This window comes from Choloepus didactylus, chromosome 11 (assembly GCF_015220235.1).
Source record: "Choloepus didactylus isolate mChoDid1 chromosome 11, mChoDid1.pri, whole genome shotgun sequence".
In the NCBI taxonomy this organism is placed as follows: domain Eukaryota; kingdom Metazoa; phylum Chordata; class Mammalia; order Pilosa; family Megalonychidae; genus Choloepus; species Choloepus didactylus.
Window position 1 is genome coordinate 2,495,088 of NC_051317.1, and position 19,857 is coordinate 2,514,944.

Sequence of the window (19,857 nt, forward strand, 5' to 3'; positions counted from 1 at the left end):
GCCAGGGCAGCAGGAGCATTGGTTTCCATTAGTTAAAAGTCTCCAAGAGATGTTGCTGTTTCCCCAAATCATAACCAAACAACCTCCCTTTTCATTGTCTGGGTTTTATTTAATTCTAGTCTTTCATAGATTTGTGTGGATTTCCAATGATACTCATTTTTGTTTCCAGGTGTCAAGAGACTGGGGAGAGTAGGGCAATAAACAGCAGGGTCTAACATGATTTTTATAAAGGAGGGGTCCAGTTGCTAAGTGATGGGGAAAATGAAAGCACCCCATCTTTTCAGTGAGTTACTGTGTTTGCACTGAATTTTAGTTATTTATGTGTTTATCACAAAGGACATGAGGTGGTCGTGAAATTCAACTGTTGACCTTCCCCTCTGCTGCCCAGTTTGATGACTTGGGCCAGTTCATCAGTAACCAACTCACTAGCAGCTGAAATGAGATCACAATTCTGCAAAGAGGAAGAAGAATCACAAAATGCTGCCCTGGGTGACTCAGCACCGGGCTGGAGAGGGGAAGTCTCTTAGGCATTTAGGTGTGAAATGCTCTCTGCTCATCCCTCCAAAAAGGGCTCTCTGAAGACTGAGAAGTAGGAATGACTGAAGTTGTTCAAAAAGGAGAGGGAAGGAGGAATAAACTGGAATTTGCTGTTGTGAATCAGAATCAATACTGTCTTTTAAGAGAGAAGCACTGGGATGCAAAGAGAAATAAACTGAACTAAGGAGTCAAGAGTTTCAATCTCCCCCTTTCTACTCCACTTGCAAAAGCCCTCAGGTTCCTCTTCTGTCCAGTGGGGATAAGAATAACTGACCCATCTCACAGGGTTGTTGTCAGCACGAAAAATAACGTAGATTTTAAAAGTGTTTGAAACATTTACAAAGCACTGTAGAAACACAAGGTGTTAAGCACATGGTTTTCTGGTTTCTTTATTTGCAATATTTTGTAATGTCCAATGCAATGTCCAAGCAGTGGTCCTGGCAAGAGGGGCACAGGGGTGCTGAAAAGACTAACAGGTGAGATGGGGGAAGGTGCACATCACACGTGGTTTGTGCCCAGAGATTTAACCAGCAAACGCTTTGTCTTGCAGGCGCAACTTTTATCGAACTGGCCAAGATCTCAACAACTGCAGCACCTGCCAGAACACAGCGTGCATCATATACAGGTACCCGGCCACCCCCGAGGCCTAATCTCTAGAGCACGGAAGTCACAGGGTCCACAGAACACTCTCCTAAACCCTCAGACTCAGAGTCGAGAGAGACACAAAGACAGGAGGCCTTTAAATACCTGAGACTTAAAAAGCAAGGTGTTTACCTTTGAAATGTTAGCATCTGCTTCCAAGGCAGGGATTGCCTTGTTTATTGAGCAAATCCTCTGGATGTAATCATCCCCACGCTTACTGAACACTAAATGCAGGCGCGGTGCTAAGATCTGCATGTACATTTGCATCTCATCTTGCAGTTACAGGTATGGGGCAGGTGTTAGGATTCTCGGGTAAGTTAAGCCAGTAGGCCTGGTTCACATAAAGCATTTTCTGAGAGCGGAAGGAGGCTGAGGCAGGACTCAAATCTGGATCTACCTGACCTCAAATCCTGGGATCTTAATTATTCCACGATACTGTCTCTTCCTCAACAGTAGCTATCGCAAACCAAGCACTTACTATGTGTCAAGAACTGTGCCTGGCACTTTGTGTTCATTTCTAAGTACAGGTTTCCTTCCACATGGGGCAAGGTTGCTGTAATAAAGTGGATGTTTATAAATGATAAAGGGGAAATGTATAATGGCAAGATCACTAATTGGAGTCAAAAGACCACGTTTTAGTTCCCAAGCCTGACCTCTGCTAACTATATGAGCTTCTTAAGCAACTTCCCTAACTTGTCTGGAGCTCTGTTTTCTTATCTGAAGAGTAGAAACAATTATCCCTGCACAGAGTTGCCAGGAGAAGCAAATGAGACAATATAGGTGGATGCAATTCCATGAGTTTATTACTATTATTACTAGAAAAAGCAAAGCTCCCTTAGCTGGAATCCCACTTTTGGTGGTGCGGCGGAATTCAAAAGCATTCATTTCAGTGGATGGCATCTAATTTTGCTTGACAAAAGTATATGGTTTTTGCTTTCACCATTTTCTTTTCTCCCATGGATGAGAACAAGCAGCTCTGGAGCCCAATTGGGTTGTGTGTGTCTTCTTCTAAAAATGTCTCATTCTCTTTGGCAGATTCTCGAGATTTCATCCTAACAAGGGATCATGTTCCTGCAAGTCGGGAGATAGTTAGGCAGGATTTTCAGACACATTTTCACTTGAACCTGCCAACTCCTTACACTCAGGACCAAACATTATTGCCGAATATTAGAAGTTTCTAGACGTTCACAGAAAACACTCTTCACCTCAGGGTAAAATATTCCCTCATAAAAGGGGTCTCTGAAGAAGGCCTGCCACATTTTGATAGTATAAGTAGGTAGTCCCATCAGTTGCTACCTTTTGCTCCTTTTTTTTATATCTTTATTTTGATTGCATTTTCTAATCACTAGGAGGATAACAATTTTAAATGGCTAAATAGCTAGGGAGGACAAAAACCTATTGGTTATAAACAAGATGAATTATTTCTAACTAACTTCCATTTCATTTGGTGGGAAGTCTCTCTTTTCTTCAGAGTTGAGATGATATATTTTCTATTACCTTAAAATGATTTTTTAATTTGGCTTCTGTAAGCAAAAAGCATGAGTGGTTACTTCCCCAGTGTACTCTTGAGTTTCATGGCCTGACCTTGGGCAAGTCATTTCCAGCCTCTGAGTTTCCTCATCTGAAAAATGAGGGCCTTTAATTAGATGGTCCCTGCAGGCCCTTTAAATTCTGACATTCTGGTGCTCTAAACAGAATTAAAACCAGCAATATTTGGTTAAACTATGACCTTCAACAAGTCTAAAAATTTTTCCATTTCTCTAATAAATACTTCAAACATCCCTAGCTTAATATCTAAATTAAGTTATAGCCCTGGATGGGCGAGCAAACCTTCGTGCACATATCCCTTTTCAGTTTTCCAAAATGAGCAGCAATTGTATGTGTACATTGTTCATTACTATGTAAAGTCCGTTTGCTCAGACAGTATCTATAGCCTTGTATCTAAGCCATTGCAAAGGAATGGACAATTACTTTGATGAAAGCAAAGAGATCAGAACAACATTCTTGTCATAGTAACTGCTGGGAAATGAGAGCTGAGAGCTGTCTTTTTTTTTTTTTTTTTTTTTTTAACATTTCAAATGACTTCAAACCCTGTGTTGTGTCCTGGAAAGTCAGATCTTACAAACTAATGAATAAGTAATGTGAAATACTCATCCCCAGGCCTTGCTAAGCAGCGGTCTCTCTTCCTGATGATGGATGGATGCAGTGCATGTCACTGCACATAAATAACGCACATGGGCGCTTGAAGGATTGCCTACTGGGTCTTCTGCTAAGTTAGCAAGACATAAGGTTTTCTAAGTGGTGTTTCCCACTGCTGCAGGCTATGGCTATGCTACTTGCTCCCAACAAGACACGTGAGGTCATTTAGTTTTATCCAAATCATCCTCTCTGCTCAGAGAGGAACTCTCTTCGCTGCAGTTCTCCTTGGCTTTCCTCTTCACATGGATCACTTTGGTAGATCCTATCACCAAGAAGGGCAGCACCAATACTGATGCCTAAAGATTCCATGTAGAGCTCTCTGGAGCCTTTTGGGGGATTCCAAACACCAGGAAGAATGCACTCCGTTGGGGTTTGACCTCCACGAACTCCAGGAGAAAAGGGTGGCCGTGAGCTTTATGCCTCAGGCTGGCTCCAGGCTCTTTGGTCCCCAATTAATCCCCTTACTTTCCTTAGCATTAATCCTTGGGCAAATTACCCAAAAGGCTGTGTGAATGCCACCAGTGATACCCAAGATTCAAAAACATTTAATTACTGAGAAAGTCATTCTCTTTTCAAATTTATTTCAATCCTTCTGATTACCTAGAGGAGAAATTCTGAGTTTGGTGCAGGAATGTCTTTGAAACTTTTCTAGCTTGCTTATCACACTTCTTTGCCAAGAGGCAGCAGGTTTCAGCTTCATAGCCCTGGGCAAGCAACAGCATTTACCTGGAATGTAATAGCTTTCAATTTTTTATTGAAGCTTATAACACTAATCCTCTTAAATACTTAGTGATTCAGATCTCCAATTACAAAAGTGATATTATTTGTTTTATATACATTTTTTAAGCTTAAAAAGGGAATTGATTTCAAGGAAAAAGTAAATAAATAATTATGCAGATGGTGTGGGGAATACTGCAAAACCTGTGAAAGCAGTGAACGAATGTTTGAAGTTTGGGAAATGGCACCCTATGGAATCAGCTCCCTCTTCTCCTCTCAAGGGCCTGGGATCTCTCCAAACCAGGGCCCTCCTCCTTCCCTCACCTGCTCTCTGCTCCTCCAGCCGCATCTCCCCGCACTTCACCTACAGGTTCACTCTAAAAAGAATCAGGAGAGCCTCTGTGGAGGACTTGCACTATGCTGATCAGGCATTTGTTTTCTGCATGTCTGTCCTAGCAAATATCCACTTGGTTCAAGTTGCAAAATGCCTCAAACGTTTTCAGGGAAAAGAACAGGAGATCTTCTCCAGGAAAGTTTTCCCTCTACAATACAAAAAAAAATTACTTAGGAGATGGAAATAAGGAGCAAGCTGTAAACTGCCCGTTTTTCAGCGGACAAAGGGAGAGTTTAGCCATGCAAGTCTTGGAAGGTGCTAGGGAGAAGGGAGAGACAGAAGGGCTACTCTTTGTCCATGGGTCTACCTGGACAGGCTGCCTCATCTTTCCCTTCTTAGCCTCTTCCCATGGCTCCAACTGCACTCGGGACTTTACGTTTCTTTCTGTGGCACCGTCTTTCTCTACCTTTTTCCTGAGTTCCACACATGTGTTTTCAACTACTAGACATTTCTACCTTGATATCCCAAAGGCACCTTAAACTCACCATATCCCAAAAACACACTCCTCATTTCCCCCCACAAAATTAATACTTTTCCCACACTTCTTATTTTGCTCAACACACCATTAACCATAAGGAATTCCAAAAAGAAACCACAGTCCCCGCTGCCTCACCTCTCTCCTTCCAGCGCACATCAAACTGGATACCGGTTCCAACTCCTAAATCCATCTTCATGCCACCCCCACCCCCCTGCTGCCTCTGGCTCCGTAAAGGCCCCATCATCTGTCATCTGAACTGTAACTGGTGTTTTGCCACAGGACTGTCTTGCTCCATCCCAAGTAATCCTCTATATAGAAGGCTAAACTACCTGAAAAATAGAATCTGACCTTGTGACTCCCCTGCTAAACAATCTTTTCTTGGTTCCTGTTGTTTCCTTTTGCTAACTGTTCAAGGCCCTTTGAATGTGCCGCTGAGCCTTCTTTCCTGCTGGATCTCCTGCTCCTCTCTAGCCACAGGGAATTACTCTGCACGTTCTGAATAGTGTGTGATCTGCCATGCCTCTGTGCCTTTGCCTAAGTCCCCTCACTTCCTGGAAAGCCTTTTCCACCCTGATTTGTCTGGATATTTCCTAGTATTCAGCTTAAAAACTAGTTCTTCTGGACAACCTTACATTCCTTCCCAAGAAGGATCCCCACTGCATGCATATTGTTCAGCTATGCTATGTAATACTGCAATGCGGTGTTTACGAGTTTCCTTCTGTCAGCAAATGGCTAGAATCTCAAAATCATAGGACAGTGTCTAAAACATAGTTGGCATTCAATACTTGTCAAGGAAAGAAATACTATTTTGACTGGGGGAAGAGTATAAAGTAAAGCAGGGCTTGAGACAACTATTTAGATGGCCCAAAAGTTGCACAATTGTGCACACCTCACCTTTGGGGCATGTTGTTAGTTTCCTAGGGCTGCTGTAACAAAGTCCCACAAAATAGGTGGCTTCAAATGACAGAAATTTATTGTCTCACAGTTCTGGAGGCTGGAAGTCTGAAATCAAGGCACAGGCTGGGCCAGGCTCCCTTTGAAACCTACAGGGGAGAATCCTTCCCTGCCTCTTCTAGCTTCTGATGGTGGTCAGCAATCCTTCAATTATGGATGAATCACTCCAATCTCTGCCTCCATCTTCAAGTGGCTTTTTTCCCTGTGTCTGTCTGTCCAGTTGAGTATCATATTAACTAATTATATTTTCAAAGACCTTATTTCCAAACAAGGTCATGGGATTGAGGGCTATGACTTGAACATATCTTTTGGGGGAACACAATTCAACCCATAACAGGCAGAGAAATGGAGGGTCTTAAGTCAATCACATTCTTATTAGGGAAGGAAGGCTCCTATGTAGCAAGCCCTCAGTAGATCCTTTTGAACTGAATCAAATAATGACTGAATGTAATTCATGGAATTTCAGTGTTCAAATACCTGGAACACAATATACTCTCAGTGAGATGAAACTTTAATCAAACCTTCCTCTGATGACTCAGCAGACCTGGTACAATTTCACAGGACACTGAGATGCTTACTCATTGTAGCCATCCATAATTATTGCCCAGTATCTCTGCACCAGTCATGGTGGGAAGGTAAAGTTTGATTTGTGAAGACCTACCAACTCCCTTCAGGTTAATATATCTCCCTTCCTTAGTGTCTGTGCTGTCCCCAGTGATCTCTTTGGGGTGGTGGTGGCAGGAGGTGGGGGGAAGGTGAGGCATTAGATCTACTGGTTCTCTTGGTAAAACACCAAAACCCAGTGTATGGGTAGAATAATGCCCCCTCACTCAGATATTCATGCCCTAATCCCAGACCTGTGATTATGTTACCTCATGTGGAAAAAGGGATTTTACAGATGTGATTAAGTTAAGGATCTTGAGATGGGGCAAGTATATGGATTGTTGGGGAGGGGGAGGGCTATGTAACCAAGAGAGAGTCAGAGTGAGAGGAGATACGATAATGGAACCAGAGACTGGGACGATGTGGCCACTGGCCAAGGAATGTGAGCAGCTTCTAGAAGCTCAAAAAGGCAAGGAATGGATTCCCCCCTACAGCTTCTAGAAGGAATGCATCTCTGCTGCCACTGTGATTTATAGTTCTGGAGAACTCCTGACCTCCAGAACTGTAAGACTATAAATTTGTATTGTTTTAAGGCACTAAGTTTGTAGTAATTTGTTACAGCAGTAATAGAAACGTAAATAGAAATAGAAATAATAATAGCAATAGAAAACTGGTACATGGGGTACATGTGGAAATTTCTCTGAGCCCTGAACACACTTCAGGAGAGGGATGTAGTCACCCCATGCTCACGAACCAAGTAACAAGCATGAAGATAAATACTACATCACCACCCTCTCATTTCCTCAAACTCCAGACATGAGTTGCTTTCTCATCATTATTGATTCCTCCTCTATTAGGACTCCTCCTGAACAGAGAGAGAAGAAATCATGGATATTCAAAAGGAGATTTGCTGCCAGAGCCTCACCTTATGCATAGAAACAAGCAGACCTGGTCCTGGTGCTTCCCCTCATAGTTTTGATATTCAGAATCTATAACAAGGAAGCTCCTGGAACAGGGGCCAAAGGTTTGCAGCCATATGCCCTTTGGAGAAAACAAGTGCTTCACCTTCCCTAGGAAAGGGAAGATCCAGAGAGCTATAAGAGTCACCTAAGGCCACATGGTTGGGTGGCACTGAGAGCCCTTCTTTGGGTTTTCTTCTATGGTTGGAAATCATAGCTGTTTGGCCACTGGGTTTTGGCTTTGCTAGAGACTTAAAAAGTTATTACCTACACAATGCTACACTGAAATGTAATATGCACTCAGTCCTGTGGATTTAACAACCAACTTTCTACTTAAATTATTTAGTATTTTCCTTTTGTCTGCTTATGATGCTTCCTGTGTAAACCCAGGTGAACTATGAGAGTCACCGCCCTCTGTCTGGCCAGCAATGAAGTCCATAGTGAAAAATAATTATAAACTTCACATCATATCTGTTCTTTCTAGTAATCACTGAGACATTTGCACCTCTTATCAAGTTACAATATGGACTGAGCAATATTTGCTACACATGCTGGAATGTGAACATTACAGCAATACCATTCAGCATCCTTTAATGACAAACACCAAACATAGCTTAGGTTTCTCATGTGGAGATTTCTCTGAGCCCTGACAAGTTGATATCCAAGATATTTGCCTCTATTCCCTGCTTCTCTCAAGTAGCTTTATCTCTTTCTTTTCCTCTGTACAGTACAGTGTAAGGGAAAAGTAGGATTTATAGCATCAGCAATTTATCTGCAATAAAAACGAAACCTATCTTAATGCATTAATAGCTCAAGAGGCTGAAACACACCATAAATATAAAATCAAGCAAGGTATGTATTTCACAGGAATAACAAATGATAGCTGCTGGCACAGAGGCCACAGTGACCACAGAATGACCTAATCTGCATTCCACTGTCAAGTTAATATAATAATTGCTACCTTTTGTTAGACCAGGCACTGTGCCAGGAATCTTGCTAAGCACTGTACCTGCATTATCTCATTTTAGACTCTAGAAACCCTAAAATGGGGGTATAGCTATTATTTCCACTTTACAGAAGAGGAAACTGAGACTCAGAGAGGTTAAATGACTTGTCCAAGATCCATCAAAGCCAAGTCTCAAACCTAAGTCCTACTATCAGGAGATCTCCCTGCCCTTCTCTTGTGCCCTTTTGACCTTGCATAATCAGTGAATGTATGCGTTAAAATTCTCAGAGATGAATGAACCTTTCTGAGGGTTTGGACTGCAGGGCTCTCTGCACAAAGCCACAGAACCCAGATTTCTTTCAAAGCTGGCCATCAGCAGTGCAGATTTCTGCAGCTTGATCCTGCTTATTTATATGCCAAGAAGAGAACCTGTGATTCTCTGAGGACTCATCAGCAGAAAATGCCCTAGGAGAAAGGGGTGGACTTGCCAACTTGAAGTGGCTGCAAGTTGTGAAGCTCACAAACACGCCATATAAATAATGAGCAAACTGGTCATTAGGAACAAGTTTTAGGAACAATATCCCTTCCAGGCTAGGGGTCAATAACAACCACAAAATTAAACCTTCCACTTTCCCAGACTGTAACTCTTCCCCAAAGACGCTTTCCAAAGTGGTGTGATTTGTCCAAGTGGACAGGAACAAAACTGCCCTCCTGTATCCATTGATTTTTGCAGCTAATTCTTTTAAAAAGAAAGTTGTGCAAGGTCAATAAATCTGTGGTGCACCTGGGTTCTTGGAGAGAGGTGCCACAGAAATGCTCCAATGAGAGATAAAGAGGGAGTAGAGAGAAATTTGGAAGATATTTCATCTTCAGGGAGACTCCATGAGTCTCTCATTTCTTAGTTCACTTGCTTGGAGTGTATGATTTATGGCTGTGACTTGTCAACGTGTCTCTTTATAAGACAGCAAGACCTCCCTACTCAGGGGAAACACAGAGGACCCACTGGAGATACTAGCAGCCTACATCAGATCCAAAAGTGCTGAGCCCAAATATTGCTTTGAAAAAGCTGCTTTCCTCATGGGATGCACATCTTTTCTGAGCATGCAGCCTCCCCGTCAGAGCTCCCCGGCAATCTAGAAAGACTATTGCTGGGTGGGCTGTTCAGCTGGGCCATAAAGGGACCCCTGGCAGCCCAGCCCCTGATTGGATCTGGTTCTACAAGGATCTGTAGGTCCTTCAGAAGAACGAAGTCATTGCCACTGCACAGCACCCGCCACCCCAACACACTGGCCCAGCAGGATCTCACACAGTTAAAGACCAATGTGTCCTTTCAAGGCAGTATATTCTAGTGCATATGCTTTGGGGTTAGACAGTCTGAGTTCAAATCCTGGCTCTATTTTGCCCTTGGCAAAATGCTTAACCTCTCCTTGCCTTGGTTTCCTCATTTGCAAAATGAAGATAATATTGTCTAGCTCATGGGGCTGTGAGACTTCCATGAGAGAATGAATGTAAACTTCTAGTGTGGGATCTAAAATATCGATTTCATTCCACAAATGGTATCCATTTTTCTTACTATTACTGCTCTTCTAAATTACCTTGTGTCCTAACCTAACATGGTCCAGGTACTCTCCTGTTGTCTCTTCTTCTTAGAATGAAATACTGGGAAGAGTCAGGACCTCAGCAAAAACATCTGATCCATCTTTAGAGAGGAAAAACAAAGGGATAGGAATCAAGAAATCAGATCTGGATTCTGATTGCAACTCACAGTGTGACTTTCCTTTGCCAACTTGCTTGTCTATCAAATGGGGAGAACAGTGCTCGTCACCTTCCTTGGCTCTAGTGAGGATAAAATGAAATCACAAATCTGAAGTATTTTGCAAATTTGAAAGTGCTTTATAAAAGTAAGGTTTCTTTTGGTTTGTTTGTTTGTTTCCATATAAACTTTTATCTCCTTTTGGCTCACCCAACTTTGATTTGCCCAGCAAAAATCCTGTATCCAGAATCCAGTTCTTCTGTTTCCTCGTGTTTTTACGTATTTATCTGCTTTTCACTACTTGCTCCTCACTGTTTCTTCTTCCAGACAAGCCATGACTTAGGGCTCTTGCTGCTTCCAATTACCTAGAAAAACATCCTTCTGCTTCTCACCTAGCATGATGGCTGAAGCATTGATTTGTCAACTAGATCAGTGAGGTGGCCTCAAGAGGGAAGCCCGAAAGCTCTCATCCATTACTGGTTTACACACAGCTCACTTTGTAAATGCAGTGTGCACCCTGCTCAGACATCACTTTGGATGGCAAGAGCTCTAAGGCTCCCCAGACAGTGAGCCAGGCATCCCTGGACCATGTCCCAAACATTCCAAACATCCTCAGAGGACCAGCCCCACAGGCCTTGGCTACTCTGATTGGCTCCACTTCTGGATCCTGTATTGTCACAATTTCTTGACCACCATTTGTCCCCCTACTGTGAGCCAGGACTCCTGATAAACTAAGCAGTCTGCACCACTCTTTCATCTTATGACCCCTCATGGAATACAAAGAGTAAATGGAGTAAGAATGGTGGAAGATATAAAGGGTGGAAGGTAGGGAGGAAAAGAGGAGGGGGGAGAAGGGGAGGTTAGAAAGACTACACCTGCAACTTTCTACCCTGATACCTGGGCCCAAACTCAAGGCAGAAAGAGTCCCTCCCCTGTTACCTACAAACAACTCTCTGCTAAGAGTTGTGAATTCTCACCAAGTAGTTTATTTTCCTTTTCAAAGAGTTGCTGAAGATAGTGTGGGTTGGCTACGCAGCTAAGCTGAGGGGCATCATCTCTTCTCCACCCAGTATTAAGACGAAAGCAAATGAGAAGGCACAGCCCCCTCCCCATTTACAAGGCAGCTGCCACCAAAGCAAGAAATACTCCCTCTCCTCCCCACCAAACTAAACACTATTTTGTCAAACGGACAAATAAGAAGAAAACGGACAATCTTCCATTATGTTAATAATTGGCTTTGGCCTAAAAAAACATTAATCAATTTCTTTACAAAGCACACACGCTTCTCATACTCTGCTATTTGCCTGGCCTTGAAAAGAGAGTCACTTTCAATCCCCTTTAAATTGTCAAGACCAGTGGGGGCAGTTGCAAGAGGGGGGCGGGGAGCTCCCTAAACCCCAATGATTACAATGGAACCCAGCTGTGTTTCCATAGAAACATAAAAAGTGTATTCTTCCCTGAATGTACATGTGGGGAGCAGTGAAGAGTTATGCTGCCTGCAAGGTGGACAATTACTGAGGATCTGAAGGTATAAGCGAGGAGGAGAGGCATGGAGCACCTAAGATATAAAGACTACAAGACTCAGTGAGGAGTGGGGTGGGAAGGGACAGCGTCCTATGCGCGAACATTCCACCTGTTACTGTAGCCCATCTGCACAACTACTCAGGGGCAATTATAACCGCCACGTTCAACGGAGTTCCTGAAAGGGAAGTAATGTGCCCAGTATCCAGCTAGTATGTGATGTAGCCTCGGTTCAACCCCAGGGGTGGTGGCCAGCTTGAAAGCCCTTGCTCCATCCTCTCTTTTGGGTTGCACTTCAAATTATGGCAATGAAACAGAGTTTATGTTCTGTCTCCTGGCTCTTTTCTTCCCAGGCCTGCCAGTTCTGTCCATGTTCTGGAATCACCCAGAGCATTATTTTCCTTGGTTAAGACACTGTTGTGAGTCTTGACAAGCCCAGGTGGTTTGTTGTTGTTGATTGTTTTATGAAGTCAGAGAAAATTCATGTGTAAGAAGAGGAAGGAGCCTGGTGGGCTGGTGTGTGTGTATATTCATATAATTTGGCAGGGGGGCATATGGATGAAGACCTGGAATACTTAGGGATAGTTGAGACAAATAGAAAGCAATTGTTAGTTTAATCGTCTGTCTCACATGGTGGGAAGCAAGTTCGACAAGGGCAGTATTCATGGTTGCTTAGCCTGCTGTTGTGCCCCTGGAACTTAGCACAGTGCCAGGTCTAGAAAAGAATGGATGGGTAGATGGATGGATGGACAGATGAATGGATGGATGGATGGACAGATGGAAGGTCTTAGGGCAGACAGTACTAAAACCCTAGAGCGAGCACAGGTACCCACTCTCTGGCTCAATCTGGTGCTTTAAGATGAAGATAGTTTTTCTGTCTCAAGGCAATTTCCAGAAATGGAAGATGTTCCCTATCTGTGAACCATGCACATTCCCAGTGCTAGAGGAGGTGAAAATGAGAGCTTGCAACTCACTGCTTTAAATTCCTTCCTTGCTGCAATGCAGAGGTTACCAGAGACAATTCTTCCCCAGTCTCTGAATCCACCTCCCTAAGTTTCCACTGGGGGGAGGCAGGCACAAGTTGGTGCAGATAGAAACCTACCCCACCCCCCGACACTAATAGGGGTACAGCCCTGAGTGATGCATCCTGGAAGTGGAAGCCTCATCATGTGAGTCTTCCTGCCCAGAGACCTGGCAACTCCTTCATCTCGGCTAGAGGCTCTCTAACAGCTATTGATGCTGGCTTGCACCTCCTGAGGACAGAGAGCCACTGGGTAGCAGCACTGGGAGGTCAGGGGTGGTGTCTCTCGATCAACAACTCCTTCCCCAGCACCTAACGGGTCCGGCACATGGAAGGTGCTCGATAAATATGTTGAATGACTGGCTGAACACTTTGTGACTAGCTCTGCACTAAGTGTTGTCCATGCATTATATTGTTAAAACTTTCTGAGACACTGTGAGTAGTCCCATGCTGGTTTTACAGCTGGGGACACTCTGGCTTTGAAAATGGGAAGTGACTTCCCCAAGATCTCAAAGCTAATAAGTGGTGGAGCTTTGCTTTGAACACAGCCTGTGTGTCATCCATTACATTGGTCACCCAGTCAGGATTATGTCCCTAGAGAGAGGGACCGGGGGGGACAGAAAGGGGAAGGATGTAGGCCAAGGAGAAGAAACTCTGCGTAACGTCTATCAAAAATACAGAAACAAACAGCTAAACACTCCTCCCCCTGCCTCCTAAGCACTGAAACCACACCAGTCTGTCTCCCAAAGAGGCCATCTCACCCTCCAGACTCTTTAGCCCTGGTTCTTCCTTCTCAGAATGTTCAGTGACAAGGCTCCACTTGAAGGTGTCATTAGTCATGTGTGACAGGCATGTTTTGCATTTTCAGCAGCTCACCCCCAGCACGAACCTGCTCTTCAACTGAATAGTGTGGAGAGGATGTGGGGGCAGTAGACGAGGACAGGTGTCCCTTTAGTGACTGCTCCTTTGTAGTCCCCACTGGGTGCAAAGGCTTTAGCCCATTGTGCCACGTCCCCAAACAACACGGGTCTTTCATCTCTCATAAGGTGACATTTTGTTTTTCTCCTTGCTAAACAAGGAGAATGCACCGCTTTCATAATTCCACATTTCTTTCTTGTGCCACACTCCTTAGGCCTTCTGAAAGCTCAGGTATGAAACCAGGTAACAAACACATCTAACAGCTTAAGAGACTTTTCATAAGCAGCCTTGTACTGAAAACTTCTCCATAAGTAAATCTCCTAGGAGGAGAGTGAATAATTAAGAGCAGAGGGAGCCCAAGTACAGCCTGTGGGGATTCTTCCTAGCCTGGCTCTCTGGGTTCTGGGGAGTCTGAGCCAGAGTGAGCACCCACACCCCACAGACCAAAGCTTCGGGGCTGCCAGACCTCCAACTCCCTGGACTTCCAGGAACCCCGGTCTCCTCGGTTCCATGTGTACCTCACAGACCTCAGTGGGAGACAGGGCAATACAATGGAGCCTATATGTTCATCACTCCAACATACACACACACACACACACACACACACACACACACACACACACATTAGCAAAAAACAAAAGGAGATTAGGAAATGTCCATCAGTCGAAAAGTGTTTAAATACATTGGTGTTACAGAATACTATCATGTAGACTTATATACAAAGATCTCCAAGACACACTATTCAGTTGAAGAGCAGGTCAAAGAACAAGGCACAGTATATTAGTAGTAATGATGTTAATGATGATAATAATAACAGTAATAAGAGCTGCCCCAGCTGGAGGACTTCTTTGCGCCTGGCACTGCTCTAAGCACGTCATTTATATTATTCTCATTTTACATATACTTTGAGAGGTGCCATCAGTATCCCCATTTTACAGATGAGAAAACTGAGGCACTGAAAGTGAAGGGACTTGCCCAATATCACACATGCACAGCTGGGGAATGGAGGAGCCTAGATTGGAACTCCAGAGTCCAGAGCCTGTGTACTTGGTCACAACCTTGCCTGCCTTCCCACGGGATGTATAAACCTAGGTAAACATGTTTACACAAGGAAAACAAAATGTTTCTGTGCATATATAATTGCACAGAAAAAGCCTGGGACTCGGTCCCAGCAAACTCTCCAGAGTGGTTGCCCTTATGCAGTGAAGTGGAAACAACAGAGGCAGTGGGAGCTGTTCTGTTTTGTGTATGTTCCTCTGTATTATTTGAATCATTTATAATGAGACAGTTTTTTATGCATAAAGTGCAAAAATCATTAAAAATTAAAAGCATCAAATAAATGTCAGAAAGATGGGAGACTGTATTTACTGAACACTTCCTATCAGGCTGCATGTTACATGCCTCATGCAATCTTTTTTTTTTTTTTTTAATCTTCATTTTATTGAGTTATATTCACATACCACGCAGTCATACAAAACAAATTGTACATTCGATTGTTCACAGTACCATTACATAGTTGTACATTCATCACCTAAATCAATCCCTGACACCTTCATTAGCACACACACACAAATAACAAGAATAATAATTAAAGTGAAAAAGAGCAATTGAAGTAAAAAAGAACACTGGGTACCTTTGTCTGTTTGTTTCCTTCCCTTATTTTTCTACCCATCCATCCATAAACTAGACAAAGTGGAGTGTGGTCCTTATGGCTTTCCCAATCCCATTGTCACCCCTCATAAGCTACATTTTTATACAATTGTCTTTGAGATTCATGGGTTCTGGGTTGTAGTTTGATAGTTTCAGGTATCCACCACCAGCTACTCCAATTCTTTAGAACCTAAAAAGGGTTGTCTAAAGTGTGCGTAAGAGTGCCCACCAGAGTGACCTCTCGGCTCCTTTTGGAATCTCTCTGCCACTGAAGCTTATTTCATTTCCTTCCACATCCCCCTTTTGGTCAAGAAGATGTTCTCCGTCCCACGATGCCGGGTCTACATTCCTCCCCGGGAGTCATATTCCACGTTGCCAGGAAGATTCACTCCCCTGGGTGTCTGATCCCATGTAGGGGGGAGGGCAGTGATTTCACCTTTCAAGTTGGCTTAGCTAGAGAGACAGGGCCACATCTGAGCAACAAAGAGGCATTTGGGAGGAGGCTCTTAGGCACAATTATAGGGAGGCCTAGCCTCTCCTTTGCAGCAACCATCTTCCCAAGGGTAAAACCTAGCCTCATGCAATCTTAACACCCCCAAGAGGAAGGCAGTACAGTGTTAATTCGATCGGTGAGGAAATGGAGGTTCAGAGAGGTGGCATAATTTTCCCAAGGTCACACAGCCGGTCAGTACCTGAGGATTTGGGAGTCGAACCCAAAGCCCATGCTCTCACATGTCAGCTGGGACACTTGGTGATGCTCAATCTGTGTGTGCTTCTTCTCTGTTTTTCAGTGTAGAGTATGATTTTCGGCAGCAGGAAGGAAGGTTCCATGAAGTTCTACAGAGTCTGGAGGAAGTGGAGCCAGTTGAGGAGGTATCTCCCCCACCAAAGTCCCCAGCAGAAGCCCCAGTCCCTGAGAAACATGACTTAAGGCGGAAAACCAAGAAGGTGAAGAAGAAATGCTTCTGGTGGATCTGAGCTCATTGGGACCATTCCGCCTGCCCTCCCAAATGGCCTCCATGGGATGGGAAAACCCCTGTCCTCAACCAGGGCTGTGAGCTACTCAACCTGCAAACCAGGAAAGAAGACCTGACCTGAGTGAGTGCCACTGCTTGCTGAGGACTTCACGGACACTAGAGTGACCACCTGTGGAGTTCCCTGCTACATGCCGCCAGGCCACGTCCTGGTTTGCAAGTCCAGATTCCCATCAGGAGCAAAACCCCCCATCCCGCTTCCCTACACCTCCACAAGGCTAAGCATTTCTTTCCCATTCCAGATTCATCAACCCAAAAAGGAAAAAGAGGTGTCATGCAGAGCAGGAGAATAGAGAAGGGTTATAAACAGATACCCCAGGAAAAATAGATAATATCCCGGCTGGCAGTTTTCTAGGATATTAGTGTATATAAGCACAAAAGAAGTGGGCAGGGCATAAAAATGCAAGATCCCTCTGGTGGGTCAGGATCCCAAATCAAGGACTTGCCTTCTCATGCTATGGGGGCCTTACTGTCTGCCCCATAGTGAGGTTATCGCAGGGAATAAGGAACTGGTCAGTGTGGCTGTCCCGCATGGTTGAAATTAAAAGAGAGTTTTGGCAATTGTAACTGCTCCAAGGCCCACCCTAAACCATCACGCTTCTTGCCTGGGTCTGAGACCACCCAACAAATGGGTAGAATCTGTTTTGGGTTTGAACTTTGAGATGTCATAGTTAATTTACCTGCAATATTTAACATCATGAGATCCAACATCCTATGTGTCAGCATAAATAAGGCTAAGACAAAACACAACACTGGTTCTCACCCATTCATCCTGCCTTGTAGATAGGATCAAAAGTGTATCATTCCATATAATCTCCCTTCCTGATGGCCAGGCAATGGTCACTTGATTGAAGAAGCAGCAGGACTAGAGATGAGGATATATATATATTTTTTCCATTTTAGTATTAAACAGCTTTCTTGCCCAAAGTCTGGATTCTTTCATGGTCTGGCTCATTCTTTTGACAGGACCTTATAAATGTGGGTCCAGTCAAACTTGCATGGCCGAACAAACTACTAAAGTAATATAATTCAGTAATTGCTGCACACTTTTGGTGATGAAGAGTAGGAAGGCAAGGCTCAGATTACTTCTCTATCAGCCTGTGGACAGTTTGATGCTGCTAGAAAAGGGATCCTAAAACCAAACAGACATTAAATGAAAGAGGCATTTCATAATCCCCTTTTCTGAAGATCCAGTGTCTGAGTTAATTCTTCATAGAGTGCAGCATCCCATGTGTGGGTGGGATGTACGTACCCTGTTGCAAATTGAGACTAATTGAGCAAACCACCCCAACAGTTTCACCTTCCCCTTTCACAGTGCTGCAGTGCACAGAGCTATTTCAGTGAGAGCAAGAGGAAAATTTGGCAAGAAATCTCAGCTTGCACTATTTAAGTCTTGGAATGTCATTCAAGATGTTCTTGCTCTGTTTCTAGTGTAATGTTTAAACCCACAAAATGAGACTGGAATACATAACGTCAAGTTAGAATTAAGATAAATACACTTGTCATACTTAAGAAGCCACATTTCAAGAAGATATGCTACCACTGGCTAAAAGCCACAGAACCTTCTTTCTGTATCCATACAACTGACTCTCAGCTGGCCCTAGCAATGGAAAATAACAGCACAGAGGATAATCCAATAAAGCAAATCAGTTGGGATCTATTATATAATTTTATCTTGTAGTAGCGTTTCCATCTTAATTCTCTTTTTTTTTTTTTTTTCAGTTTGTGAATTTCCAAATGAATTTATATTCTCAGGCAGCATGATAAAATGAAAATAATCCTGTTCCCAGAATTAAGAGACCCAAACCATAGAGCAGTCTATTCCACTAACCTTTGGCAGATGGTTTAAACTTTCAGGGCCTGTGCATCTATTCTCAAATGCAGATAAGAACACCTACTCTCCTACTTGATAAGTTCTATGTAGGGTCCAACATCAAATGAGCAAAACTGCTCAGAGCTGAGCTGAATCATTTGCCAAGGCTAGTCTGGAATGATGAAGAGATGCTTGATTTATCTGACACAAAAAGGGTAAACCACACTGTGATAATTAATAAGCTGATGGCATCATACACCCATGTGGGATTAGGGATTCAGATAAAGTCACCAACTGAGTTAAATGAAATCAGGATCAGAAAATGTGGACATTTCTAGAAATAAAACCAAACGAGGCTATAATGATTCCATACCAAAGCACAACACAGCAATGCTCAGCACCTAAAACTGGGAAGGAGGTGTCTTCTGAAAATTGAACATATAAAATCATCATGAGTATAAAGGATTTGGTAAACGCTTTCCTGCTGAATAAAAACGATCATCTCTATGTTTAAAAAAACACACATACACATACCAAGACTCTAGACTCATCTACTCACGTGAAAATCACTTCTACTCTGTAAAATATTATGTAACATCCGCTGTGATATTCTACAGAAATGCTGTACTTGAGGTTGGTTATATGGTTTTATGAAGAGCAATTAACTTAGCAAAAAATACTTTTATAAAATTAAAGGGGGAAAAAAAGACCGATATATCAACTTCAGTTACAGGAGATTATGTAGCTGCTTTCCCCGTAGTTAAAAAAAGTGTGTACTCATTATACTTGGAACTTAATACCAGCTCATCTATAGAGCACCTTCTTAAAGATGATGTATTAATGTAAGGTTTTGTAAATTTCTAAACTGTTTTAAATGGGATATTATCTTTTGCAATAAACTTACATATTTTTCCTAGGTTTTAAGACTCCATTACTAGTGTGGGTTGATTTGGGTTATAAAAATTAAACTTAAGAAGGAAGCCTCAGTGGTTCTAAGGGGAGAGATGGTTTTCATCATAATTGGTTCTATAAATTTCTATAAATTTCTCAGGGAAACAAACAAACAGCTTTTAAACCTGGTGCAAAAATGATGATATGACTCCTTACGTGCCCTGGGAGTGAGGAAGTGAATTGTCAATTGGACAGTTCAGCTTCATTCAGATGGATACTCATTTGTGATTTTGACAATTGTGCCTATATGCCTAAACTATAATTTATTTGATATCTAATTACTTTTTCCTTATTTCTTTTTCCTTAAAAGGCAACTTTATGTCCCCACCAAAAGGAAAACCAGTACTCACGTACCATAAATAGAAGATATCATCAAAATAATTTTATTAAATTCTTGTTTGAGTGTTGAAGATGCCAAGCCTGAGACCAGCTCTCTTTGTTAAAAAGGGAGATTAGCAAATATACAGCAAGTGCTAAAGTCACATTAACACTGAACACATTTTCAACTTGACTAATCAGGATGTTTGAGAAAGAATTGAAAGAAGACAATTTTCCCATCATGTGGTTCAATGTTTGGGCCTGTCTCCTCCATGAACCATCCCCAAAAGACTTGTTTACACCTGGATTGTGAGTCTCTCACTTTGGAGAACATCAATTTGGGGAAAAAATAAATAAGTGAGCCAAAAATAAGTGGACATAGTATCAGAAGTCTTGGGTTCAATACCCTTCTGCTACTTTCTTTTGCTGAGTAATCTTGGGCAAGTTAC

At 42.9% G+C, this 19,857-nt stretch overlaps 2 protein-coding genes across 4 annotated transcripts in view; one reads left to right on the forward strand and one right to left on the reverse strand.

Annotated features, from left to right (window-relative positions):
* The window catches only part of INSYN2B (inhibitory synaptic factor family member 2B), a 106,910-nt gene extending 87,859 nt beyond the window's left edge, over window positions 1–19,051 (forward strand). For all 3 annotated transcript variants that reach the window (XM_037798799.1, XM_037798800.1, XM_037798798.1), the window contains exons 3-4: window positions 1,088–1,162; window positions 16,084–19,051. In XM_037798799.1, coding sequence (XP_037654727.1) covers window positions 1,088–1,162; window positions 16,084–16,270 — 262 coding nt within the window. In that variant the 3' untranslated portion in view covers window positions 16,271–19,051. The remainder of the gene's footprint in view (window positions 1–1,087; window positions 1,163–16,083) is intronic.
* The window catches only part of DOCK2 (dedicator of cytokinesis 2), a 431,071-nt gene that overhangs the window by 179,002 nt on the left and 232,212 nt on the right, over window positions 1–19,857 (reverse strand). The window lies entirely within an intron of this gene.